This window comes from Crinia signifera, chromosome 3 (genome assembly GCF_055691185.1).
Source record: "Crinia signifera chromosome 3, ASM5569118v1, whole genome shotgun sequence".
NCBI classification, from domain to species: domain Eukaryota; kingdom Metazoa; phylum Chordata; class Amphibia; order Anura; family Myobatrachidae; genus Crinia; species Crinia signifera.
This window is the reverse complement of record NC_139219.1, coordinates 94,505,234-94,527,042: the sequence shown is the minus strand read 5'-3', so window position 1 is coordinate 94,527,042 and position 21,809 is coordinate 94,505,234. Positions and strand designations below refer to the sequence as shown.

At 39.7% G+C, this 21,809-nt stretch overlaps 1 protein-coding gene across 1 annotated transcript in view; it reads left to right on the top strand.

Moving 5' to 3' along the window:
- Positions 1–21,809, top strand: part of VTA1 (vesicle trafficking 1) — a 169,843-nt gene that overhangs the window by 115,975 nt on the left and 32,059 nt on the right. The window contains exon 5 of the mRNA XM_083176220.1: positions 3,488–3,599. Coding sequence (XP_083032346.1) covers positions 3,488–3,599 — 112 coding nt within the window. The remainder of the gene's footprint in view (positions 1–3,487; positions 3,600–21,809) is intronic.

Below are 21,809 nucleotides of genomic sequence, written 5' to 3'. Positions count from 1 at the left end.
GAACAATCCAAGCAGGCAGTGGCACTCCGTGGACTTAGTGAAAAAAGAATTTATTTGGAAGTGACCGACGTTTCGGGGACTGGATACCCCTTTGTACACCTTGACAAAGGGGTATCCAGTCCCCGAAATGTCGGTCACTTCCAAATAAATTCTTTTTTCACTAAGTCCACGGAGTGCCACTGCCTGCTTGGATTGTTCTATATATATATATATATATATATATATATATATATATATATATATATATATATATATATATATATATATATCCTCCAATTGGAGGTGTGGGGCACTCTCCAGGACAACTTTATGCAAGCTGGAGTTGTCCAATCAAAAAGACATCTTGTTCATAGGTACAAACGGGTTTTATTGGTCCAACATCGTCAATCCAAACATGCCCCAACGTTTCGGTCAAAGAGACCTTTGTCAAGGAGCCTTATGTCTGGTGTAATTATCGCGTATCTGAGGCTTAAAAACCTCTTCCTGATGGGAGACAGGATGTCCGGTGCATGTAAGTGGGACCAATGTGGTAAGTATGGGGGAGGAAAGACCTTGGGTGGGTTGGTCCAGAACAGCAAGGTTGGGGAGGCGGAGTTTACCATTTACTAGTCAAATATAGAACTATTTTGATATCTGGCTCCTGGGTAGTAATCATTTGTGTAAGCTTTCTCACAGGTATGACTGACACTACTGCAGGTCTGATGGGGAGCACATGAAGATCTATACCTGGGCATATATAGTACTTCACTGTTTTATGTGGGGTTTGCCCATTTTTTTTTTTTTTTTTTAAGTATTTGGAAAGTCAATTCATGGTAGTTGATCCATTATTTGCATGAACATGTACAATTAAGCCACTACTGTCATTTTATACTTCTGTGTAATCAGAAGATGTTGTCCATGTTTTTTTTTTTTTTTTAAATGAGACTTTTACATGAAAATCTAAACACATACAGTATCACATCGATTATTTATACATTTCTTTATTTAGGGCAGTGCTTAATACTCATGAATTGTGATTTTGCTGCTTGTTCATAAAGTAATATTTGTGTGGAATACCTTCAGTTCCAGTGTGTAAGATTTTTTAATACACCAACTAAAAGATGGCTCCACTCCTGGGCCTGAACAGGAAAACAATAGCCTGCATTCACAGATGTTTCCTCCATACATTTAGCCGCAAAATGCTGTGTTCAACTAAATGCCTGGTTTGAGGGAGCTGGCAGTTCCCATGCAACTTTGCTAATGCTGGACCTCTTTTTTTCAATGTAAACAATATGCATTTTCAGAGGACAAATACACGAAAATATGCCCAGTGTTGGTAAAGGTGCTCACAACTAGGCATGATTAGAAGGGCTGTACTACAGCAATGATGAGAGAGGACACATCTGTAACACTCTCCCTTGCCAAGTATCCACAGTGTCTTTCTTCTCTTAACTCTAATGGATCACAGCAGGCTCCTAGTATTTGTGTTTATCCCTCAAGTCCTAGTTGCACATTTATTAATTATTGGGTTTTAGACCTAATAATAATTATATTAATACAAATGTAGTATTACTGTCATATATTATGAAACAGATGCAGGAATAGGCGCTTGGATAAGAGAACATCCTTCCAATTTATAAAAGTAAAATTATTGAATGGGCCATCACTGTATATTCAATTTCTGTTTGCAGATAGGGTAATCCCTGATCTTTTCAGAGCAGGGCTGGGCAACACCGGCCCTCCAGATGTTAGTGAACTAAACATCCCAGGATGCTTTGCATTAGTTTTTCTATGTGGCCATGCTGAAACTGATGCAAGGCATGCTGGGATGTGTAGTTCATCAACATCTGGAGGGCCGGTGTTGCCCAGCCCAGTTTTAGAGTGTAGTCTAAATACACAAACCTAATGGAACCAGTACTGCATTTTTTATTCTCCAACCTCATGGTAAGGCTCCTGTCTCTTATTCCTGGCAGCTACTCTCTGGTCCAGTCCACTGATGGAGGACTCTGATCCATACACACAGCAAACTTGTGAGAAGTTGCTATCACTAGGCATGTGCAACAGCTCTGCTCTGTCCCTTAAACTGCATACTATTACTATTGTCATCATTTTAGCCACTTGCCAAGAGCAGGGGGTTTTGCCTATGATTGTAGGGGATACGGTCATTGAGTCACCAGCATGATAGTCGACATGAGTCTAGGTCAACATGAAGGAAGGTTGACATGAGTCTAGGTCGACATGGGTTTAAAAAAAAAAAAGTAGCCGACGTGCCAACAGGCGGTATTTCATGCCCTACCATGAACTAGGGCGTGGTGGGAGAATAAAATAGTTTGTCCTAAGCAAGGCGAGCGGATGCAGTGCTAAATTTCAGTGTCCATGTCAATTGTGTCAACATTCGGGCCAAAAAACTGTGTAAAACCCCATGTCGACCAGATGACTGTCGACCAGATGATCCTGTCGACCTACACATGTCGACCTAAATGCATTTCGACCAACATGATCCATACCCGCTTGTAGGTAGCTTTGAACCTTTTGTCCATTTTGTCCCAGCCAGATTCAAACAGTCTGGAGTCATTCCATGATTTTAAGCCCAGGTCTTGTTTGTTTTTCCTGGAAGTATGATTTGGGTTCATACTGTATATTGCAGTAAGGTAAATCCTTGTCCATCCAGACATACTGTAGATCAGAGTATTGCATGGTGCTACAAAATACCATTTTACTTTAGGGATGCCAAGACCAAGACGATCACACTTTCTCCTGCCATGTTTTGAAAGAGTTGTCACAGGAGTTTATGTACATTTTATTTACTAAGTTGTGGCTTTTAAAATCCTCCATGTGTTTAAGCACAACATTTTAAAAGGACAATCGTTTTAAAAGCAAACTAACTACTGTGTGTGATGGTGCTGTTTAGTCTGATTGTAGAACTCACCAATTTTCGATAGATTTTCCTTGACATACATACTGTATACAAGATTTATGACTAAACAAAATGTGCTGCGCTATATAAGAAACTGTTTATAAATTAATACAATTTGAATCCTTTCCTTAGTTTTAAATAGAAATATGTTCTACCTTTCTCTTTGACACTTCCAAGAATGATTGCCATGAAGCTTTAGAGATGGTATAATTAAATATTATTAATATGTTTGAACAAAGTCTGCCAACTCTTTAAAAAAACAAAACAACAGAGTTAATATATTTAATGTTCATTTTACATTCATATCTTTCCTCAACACTGAATGGTTTTTTTTTGCAAACAAGTATGTCAATAAAAAAAAAGAAAATCAAGAAAGAAAAAGAAAACGGGATTCTGAATGTTTGGATTTGAGTTTATTTCTAATGTAACCAATGCCAAGTAAATTGATAGCTTGCAGTTTATGAATATCGTGTCTCAACACAAATAATATAGTCAGGTAATATTAAAATATAATGTAAAACCATAGATCGCATCCTATTTGATTTTGTATTTTACAGGTATTCTAACGTGTGCCGTTTTGGTTTGTTGTAGAATGTTCAGCATAGGAAGTATGCGAGATGGAAAGCCACATATATTCATAATTGTCTCAAGAATGGGGAGACTCCAGAAGCTGGACCTATCGGATGGGAAGGAGAAGAATACAGTAAGTTCCCTTTTCTATAAAATTATAAAATTATACTGGCAAAATGATGCTATATAGAAAGGGTGAAAACACGCTGTTGGTGAACGTTGTTGGTGAAAATGTAGCAATTTAGGGGTGGGGAAGAGATCTCCGTTGTAGGATGGAGCTTTCCAGGTGTCTGCGATGGGCTGCTTTCATGGCACCCAACAAATGGTGAAAGAGAGATCTAATGCTGTGTCCAAGGATGTAGCCCGGATCACTTCGCAACCAGAGGCATCTGTTATAGACCACTCCTGCTTCGTTACAATACATAATTATCGCGTCTAGTTCCCAGGAAGCAGCAGTGATGGCAACTCCATCTATATCTGAATAACCCCCTTTTTCCTTATAATATTCATGCTTTAATTGCATTTTATTTTCCAATTTCACTGACTGACACAAAGGGGTGTGGTATGGGGCTCCGACAGTCGGGATCCCGACAGGGGGGGGAGCGCAATGAAGCCCCTTGCGGGCCCGCCACGCTGTGGGCCTGGTGGCTCGCTATGCTCTCTAAAGGTTCTATTCTCCCTCTGTGGGGGTCGTGGACCCCCACAAGGGAGAATAGTTCATGTGAGTCGGGATCCCCCTTGTCGAAGCACTGGCAGTCGGGATACTGACTGTCAGGATCCCCACTGTCGGAGAGTCATCCAGCACCCGACTCAAAGACACACAATGAATTACAGTTTGCCATATGTCTCCCCTACTATTACTTTCTTTTTCTGCTGAAAAGGACCTATCAAAAGCCGTTGTCTCAGCTAAAATAATACTGTTCTGTTAGGGCCAAAGGAGTTCATTTAAGTACAGCTTGTGTTCTAAAGAAAACTGCAGTGATGCAAATCCTTGGGCTATAGGGCAAATTATCATTTTTTTGGGGGAGGGGGGCAATGACAGATTAAGGGAATATTCAATCTAGGATCACGGCTGTCGATCCCTGCCGACAGCCGTGATCCTGGCCCGTTTGCAGTCAGCCCGACAGCTGAACGACAGGCGGGATTCAATGTCCCATCTGGCGATCAGTGCAAAGGGGGCGTGGTCGTGAAAACGGCTGTGGATTGACGATCTGCGGCCAGGATCGCAACAATCCACTGCAGTTGTCGTTAGAACGGGCACAACCGTTTCTAGTCGGGCCCGTTCTGCCGTGATCCCGCTTCAATGCTGTTGCTAAAGACCGATTTGAAATGGGGGGTCGCCACTATTTTCCCCCCGTCGAGAATAGCGGCGGCACATTGAATACCCCCCTAAGTCTCAATAGTGTATACAGATATTATGTCAGTGATTGATGTTGTTTATTAAGTGTGTTGTAATCATTTTGTTTATATTTTGTGTGTCTCTGTATGTTGGTTTTTGTGGCATTTTCATAAATACATGGCTTCACAAACAGTGTTTGATAGATTGGGATATAACACATAAAATAAACATCTGCAGGGTGTCTGCTTGTGCCAATTGGCTACTTTATTGCATGTTTCAGATGTTTTATAGATGAAGACTAATTGAAGTACAATAAAGTGTTTGCAGTATGCAGCAATTTAAAAAAAAATCTAGGCCAATTTGCACAAAGATTATTTGTTAGAAAAATAACACGTAGGATTGAAAAATGTATTATGTAAGCATAGTATATTAAAGGGACAAGCCAAAAACGTCATACGGGGATAGACACCCGGATCCACCTGCCAGATGCATTGGCAAATAGACTCTATTGCTTAGTTAAATCTGTGTGTCATCACTGAAGTTGTTTAAAGTAAAATTCAGTCAGATACTTGGATCCTTTTAGGCTGGGGGCCATCCCATTGAGGGGGACCCGCTTGGCCAGAAGGAGGCTGTGTGGGGTCACAGAAAGCGTTGTGGCTGGATCCTGCAGAACAGGTTTCGGCCACTGCCGACCGGAGTTCAAGATGACCAAAGTGCAGCACGGAGAATGTCTATTTGTTTAGGAAGATCCCTATTCTCCGAAAGATTTTACAAGACTTAGCGTAGTATCAAACAATAATGCACAAAGATGGGAGTCCATTACTAACTGTCTATAATACTCACCTTATGAGGGACCAGTGCAAGTTTTTTCGGCATCCTAATTCCGACTTTACAGAGCCTCAGATGAAAATGTGGAAGAGGCATTTTGTATTTTCAAAGTCCTTTTTTATGGGGGTAAGGATAGAAGTTGACGATCAGTAAAGTTATTTTGCTCTTTCTTTTATTAAACACAGTCACAAACTGCACATTTGATATGTTGATAGTAATGTCCGTAAAGTTTGCATTGAATGGATTACATTTCAAGGTAAAGTGATTAGTGCTTTGAGTGTAATTCAATTCTTTTATGAAGGTCAAAATATTCTATTCACAACCAGCCCATACTGGTTCCATTAAAATAAAGCATCACCTCTGCATACAGTGAAGATTTGTGAAAACGCACTCTTACTAGACTAGATAGAGATTTCTAAAGGTTTCCAGTCTGCATAATCAATCTAGTGTCTCTAGAATATAAGAAGAATGTGACCCACTATCACCCTGGTGGGTTTCTGCCTGTTCATTATGATTCGTTGATGTGACTTCTAACTTTAACATTGATTGCATGAACAGTGTCTCTGACTGGCTTTTGGTGATCAGACTTCGGTACAGTTAAACAAGTGTGGTTTGGTTTTATGAAATTGGAGATTGGGGAAAATCTCCCTGGAGGAACTGCTAAATCCCAGAAGAGACAGCCGGCTACAATACTACAGACAGGAAGTAGTACAGTATATAGAAAATGCAGATTGCCTCACAAAAAATGTTCTACGTTCTTTGTTTTATAAACACAGAGTATTTTTCGAGTTCCTTGTTTAAAGCAAAATACTATATATTACATTTTGAAGGGAAAAAAATATAATAGGAATTATTGTTCATTTTCTGGTACAACAAAAAAAAAGGATATTCACACTGCGCAAGTTGGAAGCAGCCAGGAAAGACACACTCTATACCCTGTAGAAATACAAACATAACTATGAATGATCCCTTCACTGGTCCTAGTAATACACAAAGATCACTTCCTTAGAGAAATAAAATAGGCTTAATATGATTTTATATGTGGCATCCAATTCCTCCTTGTTATCGTCTCATTAGTGTTCATTCTAGCACTCGCTATCTTTGAAAACACATGCAGTTCCTCTTCCCTGCCTGGGGTGTCGCTGTCTGCTGTAGTGCTTCTAGCACAGTGTGGTCTGTATATCAGCACTGATATGAAAACCAGACCTGTGCTAGAAACACCACAGCAGACAGTGACACCCCAGGCAGGGAAGAGGAACTGCATGGGTTTTCAAAGATAGCGGGTGCTAGAATGAACACTACTCATATCATCCCAAACCATACAAGAGGAATCAGAAAAAAACTAGTAATACATTTTGAAGTTACATATGTAAAATACACATTAAAAACATACACTCAAATATGAATTAAAAGTGACTGTGGGTGAAAGGAGTATTTCTCCAAAGATGGTGGAACTGATAAAAACAGTTCAATAAAGAATAAAATGATGGTCTATTACCAAGTAGCAGCCCGGGTCAGTTCGGTTATTCTGCTCCTACAGGTAATAGTTTTGTTGCAGCCACCGGACTTTGATTCTGCCATGTACAGTATAATGATTGGCTATTGGGGGTTTATAAGGAAGTTTTTGTATGTTTAACGCACTGGCAGAATCCGAGTCCGGGATTGCTGTACTCTGTACTCGAGAACATGAAATTCTGACTACACTAGTGGCTTATTTTTCCAATCTCAACAGTTATCTGCCTTAAAATTTCCACAAAGTGAAGTTTTTAAATGGATTATCAGAATAAATGTTGGAAACTTGCACTCGCTTTAAAGAAATGCCCAGTCAGCTGATCCAGCTGGTCTTAGAACAATAAATGGGTTCTCCGACACTATCAGACCGAACAGTTAGAAATCTTCCAGTTATTGTATTGTATGCAGCTGGTTTAATATTACACAAGCCAAGCAGAAATCTTCCAATTGATTATTTCAGGAGACTAGCAATCTACAGTCTATTCTGTGTACTTTATACATTTAGCAGTGTAAATATATAAATGTGTACAAGAGTAGACTAAAATGTCACAACAGAAAGTGAAAATAATTTTTGTAGGGACACTGATTTGTTTCAAACTTGCTGGATATGGATAGCAGGAACTGTGAAGACAGATTTGAGGTAGGAGCAGATAGGGACTGGGGGTGTGGTGTTCAGTTTATGGTCTAACATCTTTCACAGCTCAAAGTGAAAGTATTATTCAAAAGCCGTAATTTTTTATGGGCTTTTAACTAGTTATTGTATAATTGCGGCTATTTCCCCAAAAATGCAGGTTAGCTGCACATAGTTCTCCTCGGAAGTGACTACCGTGTATGTGCGACCAGGCGGATCGCACATGTGCAGCAGCCCTCACAGCACATTGCAGGGCCGGGCTTCTTTTTGGAGCCCTTGTCCCTGTTGATGCTGCTTGAGACGTGCACTCAATGTGATTGCAATGCGATGGTGGGAGTTAGATTGCATTGAATATGCAATTTATGATAAAAGATGTGTTGGAAATGGGGACAAGGAAATTCTTGCACTGGGTTCCATTTGGTCTAGAACCAACCCAAGGGTTGTAAGATTGCAGATAAATACTGTAAATGTTGAAAGAGTTGTTTGAAGCAAAATGCAGTTGTAGATCTGGATACAATTTGATAGATTGCTGGATGTAATAATAACTTATAAATGTGTAAAGCCCAAAGGCATGCGCACGGGGGGTGCTGAGGGTGCAGTTTCCAGTGTCTGTCAGAGGAGTGCAGTGTGGCCAGCGCTTCCCGGAAGTGCAATTTCCAGTATTGCTTAGGCACTTGACAATGTGCATGTAAGTCCCCTTGGCAACGAGCATGTAAGTCCCCCCCCAGGGCAATGATCAGTCCACTGGGACCTTGGGCAAGGAGCCTTAGCAACGAGAATGAAACCTGTGACAAGAAGCATGTAACTCCAGGCATTGAGCAAGAAACCCCTGGCAACGAGTATGTTAGTAAGCAGCACTTATGTGGCATAATATGTACTATGCATTACTCTATGTGGTATAATGTGTAATAGGTATTACGGTGGGTGTTATAACACGTAGTGGCCATTTTGGTGTGTGGCATAATATGTAATGGGTATTATGGTGTTTGGTATGATGTGTAATGGGCATTACAAAGTGAGGCATAATGTTTAATGGGAATTACGTAATGTGACCTAATGTGTAAAGGGCATTATGGTGTAAATTTATGATGCGTGCCGAAGGCGCGCACTGTCCTCCTTTCTACTGTGTGTGTGCGCGGCTTTTGTTTAAGTGACATGCTGCAGCACGAACGCTCAGCACACTGTAAAGCTTTGTGCTAAGCGTTCGTGCTGAGCGTGGCCCTGCCTGTTTTTATAATAGGCAAAGCCCTGCAATCTAGGGAAAGCCAGTGCAAGCATCAGGACCACGCATTGGCATCGCTTCTGGGCATGCACACAGAGCATTCCGTGCTCCTTTTGTAAGTGATCTAGTTAGATCATTAAGACAAGGGTCTGAATGTCCTGTATGCCCCTTTACAGAAGCAAAGCAATTAACAAAATGCCATCCATATTTTATCTTGATTCTGAACTTAACACTATATAGAGTATCTTTATGGGCTCTTGGGCATCATAATGCTTTGTAGGGGCCTACACACAGGGTGATTTCAGCCTCTTTTCCAAACAATCTGACTAATTCACTTAGAAAAGGAGCACGGAACGCTCCGTGTGTATTCCTTGCAGCGATGCTGATGTGTGCTCCCACGCAATGCTATTGCCTGCAGGGAAAGCTAGTGCTTGCACTGGCTTTCCATAGATTGCTGGGCTTTGCCTATTATAAAAATAGGCAAAGCCCGCTCAGCATGAATGATAAGCACAAAGCATTGATTTGTGCTTGAGCGTTTGTGCTGCAGCACGTCGCTCATCCAAAAGCCAGGTCACCCCTTGTGTACGAGGCTTTAGGTTCACTCCGCTAAGTAGCACTCTGCTAATAGGGTGTAGCAGAGTTTGGGTAACATTTGGGAGCTGAAGGTAATTTAGCTATTTAATTGTATTTATAGAAACACTGTGTAGCCAGTGCGTTAAATTCATCTGCTGATTTTTTTTCTGTATGTAAGCAGTGCATAAAAATAAGCAAACCCGTGACTGTGAGGGAGAGACCAAGAAGAGCCCATGTTTAAATATAAACTTTCTGTTCCCTTTTTACCATTAAAAATTCTATTTCCCATGTGCTTCTTTAAACCACTCTCCTGTTCCAGCCAATGTTTTTATAGCCACAAAGGCCGTCTGTGTCTGTGTATGGTCCTGCCCTTACTCAAAGCAGGCTCATGTTGTCTCTGTACCACTAATCCATGGAAAACCAAACAGAATGGCACAACGCAATTTTTCACCGAGGTCAGCATCAGGTGCCTTTTATGGTCAACTCGCCAAAAGCTTAAACCTTCTTTCAAATGACACCTATAACCTATGTCTTTAGTGCCACTAGAACGTGAACCCTAAGTAATAGGTGGTTGTTCTATGTAATTCATCATAAAAAAATGTAAACTGTTTATTTAAAAACAAAACAAAAAAGCAACATATAATAGTGTACTGCTCAACTTGCATTTATTAGATGCAATTCTATTAGTAGCTAGTCAAGAGGGACATTCACACGTTGCAATATTGTGCTGTTTTTGATAAAGTAAGCATGGATCACTCCATGTGTATACTCTATTGCATGCACTGTCTATCCTATAGGCAAAACATTGCTCAGCACTTGTCGCAGGTGCATCGGATGTGTGCTGAGCGATCTGTGCTTAAGCACATTGCTCAGCACGTGGCCTGGCTTCCATCTCCCTATACACTTCTCTTTATTTACTTTTATATAAATCTTTGGAGAAATGTACGATATACACCAGTTTCCATGTATTTGCATCTTTGTGTACATAATAGTTAAATAAAAATAGAGACTGACTGCCATAGGACTACAGCAAACTCATGGGCATATTTTACAACAATTAATGCAGTGGTTCCCAAATATTTTGAATAATGGCGCACTAGAGTAGCACATTTTTTCCGTGCACCCCTAGGTCAATATTAAAGTAAGTAAATTGTGTTCATACTGAATGTCATCCTTCGGTTCAGTTATGTTTTGAGGTATAGAATTTGCTTCTGTCCTATTTTATTATTGGAAGCCACAAGCACTGGTTATGCCTATTACATTGACTATAAATAATTTGAATTGGTACTGGACCAACAACCTAGGGCACCCCTGCAAGTGCCCTGAGGCACCCCAGGGTGCCACGGCAAACAGTTTGAGAACCACTGACTTATTGTGTTGAAGAGCATTGAAGAATCTGTAACTGCTTCAGAAACATTTCCACATGTGTAGTGTTCATGTTGCCATTAGAGATAGGTCGTTCGTGAGTGAACCGGGTTCTTTGGGGCAGATGTATTAAGCCTTAACAAGAGATAAATGCAAGGGTGATAAGGAGAGATAAACATCCAGCCAATCAGCTCCTTACTGACTTTTTTCAAACACAGGCTGTAACATGGCAGTTAGCAGGTGATTGGCTGGACGTTTATCTCTCCTTATCACCCTTGGATATATCTCTTGTTAAAGCTTAATACATCTGCCCCTTTGAATGGTTCCTTTTAAAAGAGCGAGTGAGCTGGTGGAGCTGCTGTATAACAGGGCTGCTGCAGAACTTGAAGCACCAAAGGTCCCAGCAGAGAATTTGGTACAGCTGTAAGCTGCTCAAAGGAGTGTACCCCCACTGTCTGGTGAAATTTACTAAGATGTGAAATACACTTCACAGGTCATGTTGCTATGGGCAAGCAATCAGAATCTACTTATTGATTTACCACCCTCTAGAAGATACTGTAGTAGACCAGGTGTGATTGGTTGCCCCTAGCAACATGAACTGTGAAGTGTATTTCACATCTTAGTAAATTTCACCCCATATATCAACCTGAAAGTATCATCATCATGGTAATTTCAATTAGAAAAAACAAAAACAGAAAACTGTTTAGAGCGCTGATCCTGGTTGTTATACTCAGGGTGAGCAGCTGCAACTAGGGACTAGTCAGGTCCCTGATTAAATATACAGAAAAAAGAGGGGGGTTGTTGCAGCGCTCTCAGATTTTAATGAGTAAACCAATCTCAATGGTAATAAAATTTAACATTTAATAAAGACACAAAACATACAATAAATTGATAAAAATAGAAATGGAAAAAAATAAAAATCATAAATAAAAACAACAGCAAGTGGACCAATTGATATATATAGGTGATATAACCTGCTCTGGTAGACACAACCAATTTGAGGAGGGCACTGGAGTCCAATTTGTAATGCCAGTTATGTCGCTGGAGGTGTCCCTGTCCAATTTGGACAATGTTGCTTGTAGGGATCCTCTCTAAAGTGCGTATTAGTGCAATGGGAAAAGATGGGGTACTCCAAAAGACGCAAATGAGCTGTGATCTTCACCCCAATCCGGATTTTTAGTATGCGGGGAGGCTCAATTTGTAAAGTGCTCTGTGCCAGGGAGATAAAGTGCTCCAAACCAATGTAAAACGATTGTGGGGTCCCATAATGATTCAGCAGGTAAAATATAATGTCCACAATCTGGACCTATTGTGGACATTATATTTTACCTGCTGAATCATTCTGGGACCCCACAATCGTTTTACATTGGTTTGGAGCTCTTTATCTCCCTGGCACAGAGCACTTTACAAATTGAGCCTCTCCGCATACTAAAAATCTGGATTGGGGTGAAGATCACGGCTCATTTGCGTGTTTTGGAGTACCCCATCTTTTCTCATTGCACTACGTTGTCCAAATTGGACAGGGACACCTCCAGCGACATAATTGGGATTACAAATTGGACTCCAGTGCCCTCCTCAAATTGGTTGTGTCTACCAGAGCAGGTTATATCACCTATATATATCAATTGGTCCACTTGCTGTTGTTTTTATTATTATTTTTATTTTTTTCCATTTCTATTTTTATCAATTTATTGTATGTTTTGTGTCATTATTAAATGTTAAATTTTATTACCATTGAGATTGGTTTACTCATTAAAATCTGAGAGCGCTGCAACAACCCCCCTTTTTTTTCTCATAATTTTAATTAACCTATCCAAATAGGTGTGGTTCAGCTGGGACTGTATGGATAATGTTGACGTTTTCCATACTTGTGAAATAATCATATTTATTAATTTCCACTTGTTTTATATTATTGTTCATGCTTTCAGAACCTCCAACAAATTTGAGATATTAAAACAAGATGTATAACCGTTCCAAAAGGCATACATCCAGTGGGAAACAATGCCATTTTGTGCTGCTCAACTATTCATAACGAAAGGTTTTAATTGCATTCAGCTGAGGTCTGCTCTCATGCAAGCTTTAAACAAATGTATTTTTCTAAGTTGGTAAAAATGAATATTTGCCAAGATATATACTGTGTTTGTCAGAGACAGCCCATAGACTACAGAGCTTCAGTCGTTTTATTTACTTGTTGTATGTTTAAGGAACGTTCTGTCCTAGAACTGGATATATATTTTTTTATTATTATTATTATGCCAGAAATCTAAAAGCCAGGGCAATTATATCACGAACAACATACAATCTCATATCAAGGGCTAGCAAACCATAGCCTGGATGTCTTGCCCATGTATGAGGAATCAGTTAAGCCTTTTGTGATCCATGTGTACTGTTTCCAGTAAAGAATAGACGTATGGAAGCCAATGCTAAGTTCAATGTACATATGTTTGTGTTGTTTATGGTACCTTGTGTGACAGAGTATTTGTTCAGAGGGAACATATCAGTGCCACTGCATGCTATCCTGTGTTCGCGAAATGAACGTGGTTTCTCATTGTAGTATATTTTGAACCTAGTGTAGGGTAGCTTACTAATAATGACTAGTAGCAGACCGGCATACTGTTCACATTGGGACAGGCAGGTCCAAAGATGCATACAACATCCATTTTTCCATTTACTTAGTTTGTGAGTAACATACAGTATGCCCAGTCTCTGCCATCTTTGCATAATGCCCATAGCATCTATATACTCTATTTAAATCATACTTGCCTACTCTCCTGGAATAGCCAATAGGCTCACAAAATTGTGTGGCATTCCTGGCACCCCATTCAAATGGTCAAGGCTCCCATGTCACGCTCTCCCCATCTGCATCCTCTTATTTCCATGCGCTCACTCCCAGCTAAATGCTATCACTCAGCAGAATTAGGCGGATTGATTACATGATTAGTGTTAAACTACACCCTCCCGTAAACCGTACAACCACAAACAAGCCTCCCAAAGCTGAGTGGACAGTCAACGTGATTTGTGGGTTATAGACAGGGGGAGGGGCCACAAGGACTATCTTGGAATTGTGGACTGGGGGCGGGTACGCAATGACAAAATTTTGTAGAAAAAACACACACCCCCTCCGTCGCTAACCTCACTCCCTCCTTAGCCATGCTAAATGCTTAGCTGGTTGCCTCCTCTGGAAGGGGGGCTGCTAGCATATTGGCAAGTACAGTATGGATAGAAGTGATATATTTGCAAGGTGTACAACATTGTATTTATTAATGATTTTTTTTTTTCAATTTGCCTGATTTTGTAATGGCAAATGCTATGTAAATTTAAACTGCACATTTTAAAAGTCAACATACATTTCACAATTACAGACCTTTTCTGCATTGCTAAGGATAGATTACATAAAAACAGTAAGAATAGACAGGGCATTAAGATGCATATACATAAATAAGATCAAGCTTACCTGGGAAGCAAAGAAAACCATGGAAAGAATGGGCACGATTCATAGTTCTATGGTATTGCACAACCACAGGGAAGCTATACGTCATGCCTCTGCTTTTGGAAAGGACCCGTTTGCCACTCTCCATTTGTTAGCCAAGCTGGTCTTAGGGAGCATTGCGTGCGAGGTTGCAGGACCCATTCTGCACATGCACAGTATGTGTTCTGGCCCTGCTCAGTTTGCCCACTATCGGACTTGTACTTAAACAGGCTTATGGACGCACCTGAATCTGACCCAATGTCCCAAAATAAGACAGCTTACCGGTAAAAACTAATATGTGTTTTTTGTAAACACATAACAGGAAATTTGGTTAGCGAAGGAATGACAAAGGATAAATTGTATTGGTTTGGGGGTAACACTAGTTAAAAGATTCAAAGCATACTGCAATGTAAGTATATAAAATAAGAAAAGGGGTGGGTACCAAAAGAACATTGTAATACAAAAACAATAAGTGTGTGAGTAGTAAAAAGAGATTAGGGAATTAGTAGGGACATGAAAGATGGCTGTTGTGGTTTTGGCACCAGGATGCCAAATATAATTAACTTTGTCATATGCAAGTAAGTTTTATTTATGTAGTGCACTTTCTTCAACAGGACTTAAGGCGCTTTACAGACTTCAAAACAACGTACATAATTCATAGGATTTGGGGAGTACAGCAATAGGTCACATACACATAAAAGAAAGCCTTGAGAGAACAGTAAGCATAATGCAGTGTTGGTGCAGGCATTGTGGATAATAACTTACATGAGTTGTGTTTTCCACCATAACAAGGTACCAGGTGAGGCATCCAGCTTGGGTGCACTGCATGGGATAACCCTAGGTGGTATAGGTTACTTGTAGAAGAAATAATTGTATGTTTCCAATTGTTTTATTGATATGGATGTGTTGGGATTCCTAGATCCTTTAATAATGTTCTGCAATTTTGCGTATTTTAGGTACAATTTAGATGGCAAAGTTAGATTAGCAGTGAGTCCTTTGGGACCACAGCCCTAAAAAAGCCAGGTGTTAGAGAACTTATGGCTAGAAGTAAAAAGCCTTCAAAAGTGATAAAATGACCATCAATTGATCAGCTCGGCGTTCCCATGGGCACAGCCCCTCGCCACCATCCCACACCCTGCCACACCCCACGCCCCCCACTGCTAGGTGCAAACGGTCGGTGAACAAGCAGTTTGCTGTGCCCACTCACACCAAGCTCCAATCCCATCACTCACCATCACTCCCCTGTGCGAACACACGGGATCATGGTAATTAGAATCACTCCCATGGCTTTTCTCTGGGGTTTTATGTTTTCTACATATTTCTAGTAATTTTGCCCTGTCCACATTTGCAGGCTTTCAGGAACGTTACAATTTTCCCCCTACTCTTCGCTATCCCTATTTACAGATCAGCCATTTGAACAGACCCAATGCCTCTCAAGGACTTTTTACTAGCCTTCCCGACTTGAACATCAATGTTTGCATTCATGGGAGGTAGGGGAGCTACTGTATATTTGTGCAGTGTAACTCAAATCTAGCCCCTGATGTAGGGTTGCAACTAGGTGGGAACAAATGGTTTCACACCCGGCAGTGGGTTGCTAAAGCTTCCCTTAATGTCAGTATTCGTGAAATATCTTATAAAGTTGGGCAGTACGGATGGTGTAATGGTTAGCATTACTGCCTCGCAGCGCTGAGGTCATGGGTTTGATCCCCACTATGGCTCTAACTGTGCGGAGTTTGTATATTCTCCCCGTGCTTGTGTGGGTTTACTCCGGGTACTCCGGTTTCCTCCCACAATCCAAAAAATATACTGGTAGATTAATTGGCTTCCAAAAAAATTAACCCTAGAATGTCTGTGTGTGTATGTACATGTGGTAGGGAATATAGATTGTAAGATCCACTGGGGCAGGGACTGACGTGAATGTTCAAATATTCTCTGTAAAGCGCTGCGGAATATGTGTGTGCTATATAAGAAACGGTTAATAAATAAATAATAAAGTGTATACCTGGTGGTACTTGACTCCTGAAAGGCTATGTAGCATATATCCAAGTTCTTCTAATCAATGTTTGTGAAATTGTGGTACGTATAGAGGGCACTAATTTCCACATTTGGTGGGAATGCCCCGTGATCCAGCAGTTCTGGTCTCAGGCAGTAAATCTTATGTCCGTTGTTACCTCCCGCACTGTACCCATGGATCCATTTATTCTTTTGCTTTAAGGCACCCTGCGTTTGGCATTAAAGTCGGCAACATGGATGGTGTAATAGTTAGCATTACTGCCTCACAGCACTGAGTTCATGGTTTTGATTCCCACCATGCTCCTAACTGTGCAGAGTTTGTATATTCTCCCCATGCTTGCGTGTGTTTACTCCATGTACTCCGGTTTCCTGCCACAATCCCAAAATATACTGGTAGCTCCCACAAAATTAACCCTAGAATGAATGTGTGTGCATATATATATATATATATATATATATATATATATATATATATATATATATATATATATATATATATATATATGTGGTAGGCAATATAGATTGTAAGCTCAGCTGGGGCAGGGACTGATGTGAATGTTCAACTATTCTCTGTAAAGTGCTGCGGAATATGTGTGCGCTATATAAATAACTGTTAATAAATAAAGTTGGAGAACAAACTGATTACACATGTGCGTAATGCTTCTAATTTATCACCATCTACCGTTTATGTTGTCATGTAGTAATATAAAAATAAAAGTTTTAAAGAAAAAAAAATTATGGCTGCTATTGAGTACATGGGCATTCTGCCATCTGTGGAGCTACAAGCTCCAAAATGCTAGCTGTAACCATTCCACATTAGTAAGTTTAGCTTTGCTGACGATCTTTGCTTTCAGTAGGGATCAGTTGCTTAGTTAAACACAAATGGTCAATGTATGAACATTGTTTGTGATTTGGTGATGAGTGTCATAGCGGTTTGTATTACTGCCTCATAGAACTGTGGTCATGATTTAAATTCCCAACCAGGACCCATTATCTTCCCACATGCTAAAAACATGCTGGTACCTTAAATAAACACCTTTGTATGTAAAAAATGAGACTGTAAGCTCCAATGGACTGATATGAATAATGAATTATTGGTACTTATATGTTAGTTGGGCGCCCACTATAGTTACTACGCTCATACACCCACTATCCATGTCGGCATGGAGATGATTTTATATAGTGTGGCAAGCGGACACGTAAAACTAAGCAAATAGCTTAGTGGGCGCCCAACTAACATATAAGTACCGAATTATCTTTGTATAGAACTGAGTAAATTGTTGGAAATCTAAAAATAGTTGATAATCATATTCCTTGAATTTTTTCTTTTATTACCAAAGACTTTGAATTGGATTTCTGCCCCCATCTACCGCACAGGTCAGGCAGGAAGGAACGAAAAGAACTATCTCTTTTTTGGGGGCACAACTTGTACTTGTACAGAGTTCTTTTCTTTCCTTCCTGCTATACTTGATCACTCTCTAGGGAGCACCTCCACCTTTGATTAAACTGATACAGTGGTATCTAATAACTCATATATTGTGGAATCAATACATTTAAATTAATTATTCATCTCAAATCACAGTGAGACTTGTGCATAGTTAACACTCCCCCTTCCCTTTTTCCTCATACCAAAACTATCGCACATGTCCTCAGGACCCCACACAGTGCATGTTTTGCAGGTGTCCTCACAGAATCAAGTGAAATAATTAGCTCACCTGTGGACCTTTTTAAAATGTGTCAGTCAATAATGAGTGCACCTGTTGGGTGACCTGGAAAACGTGAACTGTGTGGGGTCCTGGGGACCGAGTTTGAGAACTACTGATCTACAGATTTGTTTTTATACAATGTTGCAGTGATTTGTACACATGGGTGTACACTATGTGTGTACAAATGCGTTCATACCCACGGTTTTACCATGCAATGTGTATGGACAATTGTCATCTCCTTTGACACGCATGCATTGACTATTGCACCTAATACAACCGTTAACTCTGCAGAGTAAAATGCATCACTGTAAATATCCATCTGGTGAGTTTAGGGATATAAATATTGATGTATTTTTTATTTATTTTTATTTTTTTACTTTTGGGCAATATCACTTCCATGGATGTATCACGGGCTACTTATTGTGACTCTGCATAGACCAAATGTGCTTTTTGTAGGTTCACATTATAAATGTAGTTGGACATGACCTGGAGACTGAGCTGGCCAGTCCTTCTGTGAATGAAGTCCTGGCATGACAGGAAAACAGACATTTGAGAAATCTGGTGCACAGGGAAAAGGTGCTGTAATTGCTTTACCAGCTCTGTGAAAACAATCCTCATCCTCTTCATGAAAGACCTCTACACAACCAACGGGGCCATCTGAAAGCTGAGGTCTACAAACATTGACCAAGACCTATGAATGAACTAAAGGCTGCCATACCCCCCAAAAACTACTATCACACCTTCAAAACCAATTGAACATAAACTGTTTCCCATTATATCCTATAACAAAGTTTTGAATAGCGTTTACCATGCCTTTTCTGTTAATGTTTAAAATCTGGGAGTTTATTTTTGTCTCACCCTGTATGTGGATATAATCTAACTTGTTTAAGCAGTCACTTCCTGTCATAAAGTCTAATCCTATAAATCTAGTCTTTGTACTGTACAGTATGTCTTCACAAGTATCCGCTTTCATTTATGTAGTCGTATATTTCTGTAGGTAAATGTGTTTCTAATAGGAATGAACCTAATTGGAGCCATAGAGATGATTACATGTATCGTTTTCTTTTGAAGCCTAGCTTCCTCTTCTGAAGGGGTTAGGTTAACTGCAGATGATGAAGTAATTTTGAGCCTAACAATGTAGAACTGGGACATTTCATAAAGACATGGACCCCAAGTACTAACCTAGAAATACAACTTTTTGGGATACACAATTTACATTATTCTTTTTGACCAAAACTTCATGTGGGAATAATTAAAATGCCCCAGATGGCTAGAGGAGATGATTTAGGTATATAATTATCTTCTGGAATGGATTAAATATAAATATGTTCAACCTTCCTAAAGTGTCTGGGAATATCCGAGCTGAACGGTCATGGTTTTTCTAGTTGACTAACTAATTTGTATGCTGGATGAAAACACAAATAGAACACTGGAATATTAGGTCAGTAGTAACACACTGCATATACTGTATCTTAAGGCCCATACATACTAGGCGATGTTAAGCTCAAAGGAGCTCAGTTTTCCCATTTTAAATTACTTTGAGCTCAAAATCTTCAAGTGTATACAGCCGGGGCGATGAGCGCTGATGTGCGCTCCCGCATCATCACCAGCCGCCGCCATCCGTTGGGCTGCTTTAGCGGCCGAGTGAACCACTTTCCACAGTCTCCTACTCTGGAAAGTGGTTCACCACCTGTGAAAATTGCTGGGCCGGGTGAATATTGTCTAGAGCTATTTTCCAGACAGCGATTTTCACATGATTGCTCGACATACACACTGGGCAAAACTGGCCAGTGTGTCATTTAGCTAATAAATGCTTGTGCAAGATTTTCTCATCTCAACAAAAAGTGCAATACAGGTTGAGTATCCCGTATCCAAAATGCTCGGGACCAGGAGAATTTTGGATAACGGATTATTCCGTATTTCGGAATATTTTAATATTTCAATGATGTATTTTGAAGTATCTTGCATTTATGCTGTATAAACACATAAAATAAACACAAATATATTTTATTACCACATAAAATACACACAAATATATTTTATTTGTTCAAAAAACAAGGTTTCAAAACATGAAACAAAATTTGTGTACTATCTCAGATATTGAATTAGAATGCCAAGCAATCATTGTCTTGTACATATATAATGGCAGTTACATATCATGTCCTCAGTAGTGCTGTTACAAATGTCCCCAGTGCGTTTTTAGCAAAAAAAAATTTTTTTTCCACTTTCTGAAAAGTATGGTTTTTGGAATAATTCGGATACGGGATACTCAACCTGTATATGGATACATTTAGCTGAAGTAACTGGCTCTATATCTATGTTTAATGAAAGGGAATATATTAAGCCCCTACATTTTTTTTTTAAAGGTAATGTAAATCTGAATTTCAGTTTGATTTAAAGGACATTTCACCAACTTTTTTTTTTCCACATCAATAATAATTTTTGAAAACTTTTATGGGAAGAAAGTAAAGGGGAGGGGAAAGGGAAACCTAAATCATAGAACAAGGTATGCAAATATTGTAACAATCATATAATACGATACATAACTAAGCAATGCATGTTACCTTAGAGAATAATGAGATGAACATAACCAGAAAATGAATAGAATCAACAAAAAGGGAATGAAAATTGTAGGGTTAAAATGCTCCAAGGGAGAGTCGGCTTCATTTAAGCTAAATTGGAGAGGACCAGACTTAGATGGTTGACATAGAAATTGAGCGCCCTCCCCTTCCGTAACTTATTCATGTCATGCAATCCACTTCAGAATTGTAAACCATTTGAAAAAAATAAAAACATTCTCGATGAGGAAGGTAATAATTTTCGAGAAAAATTGTTCTACCATTACATATTAGAGAAGGGGGGGGAGATACACCACAATGTAATTTGCAGAAATGTATACAATGCACCTTCTCTCTTTACAGCAGGGCTATTTTATTAAAGGAGCAATTGCCCTGAGCCCACAAGGTCAGGGGGCTGCACTGTAAACTTAATTATAATTCTTGGGGAAATTTACTAAGGACATAGACGTATTCATAGCCATATACGGCTATACATTAGTATTTTTGGAATATACAAAGAGGCCAGTATACGGCTTTTCATATTTGTATATATCAAAAGAATACAAATGGATTTTCATTATTCATTCGAATAGGGAATCCAATTTACTATCTATGTGCCCATGTTAATCTTTAACATGGGCTTCTATGGAGAACCAGGACCTGACCATGACGTGGGAACCCCACCCATTTTTTTTTTTTTTTTTTTTACATGACAGCATTGCACGGATCTGACTGATTCATGCAATGCTGTCCATCGTATGTATTTGTTGGCCCTTAAATATGGCTTCCAAATACGAACGGCTACTACATTGGTGAATACAATTTGCCCTATTCATGATTTGTATTTCTGCCAGATTAAGGGTGATCCTAGTCGTATCCATTGGTACCGCGGATTGGCCGTATTCCGGCTTCTTGCTAAATTTTTCCAATTGTCTGTATATTAGACCTACTTACTCAGTGTACTAAAAAGATAAGAGTCCCTTTGTTTCAAAATGTAAATGTAATTTAAAAGAAAAAAAGGAAATAAACTGTAAATGTAAATACAGACCTTAGTGTTCCTTCTAGGAACCAAACAGGGCAGGGCGTTGGAGGGGCGGACCGGGCACGCCAACATCACTAAAGGGGGC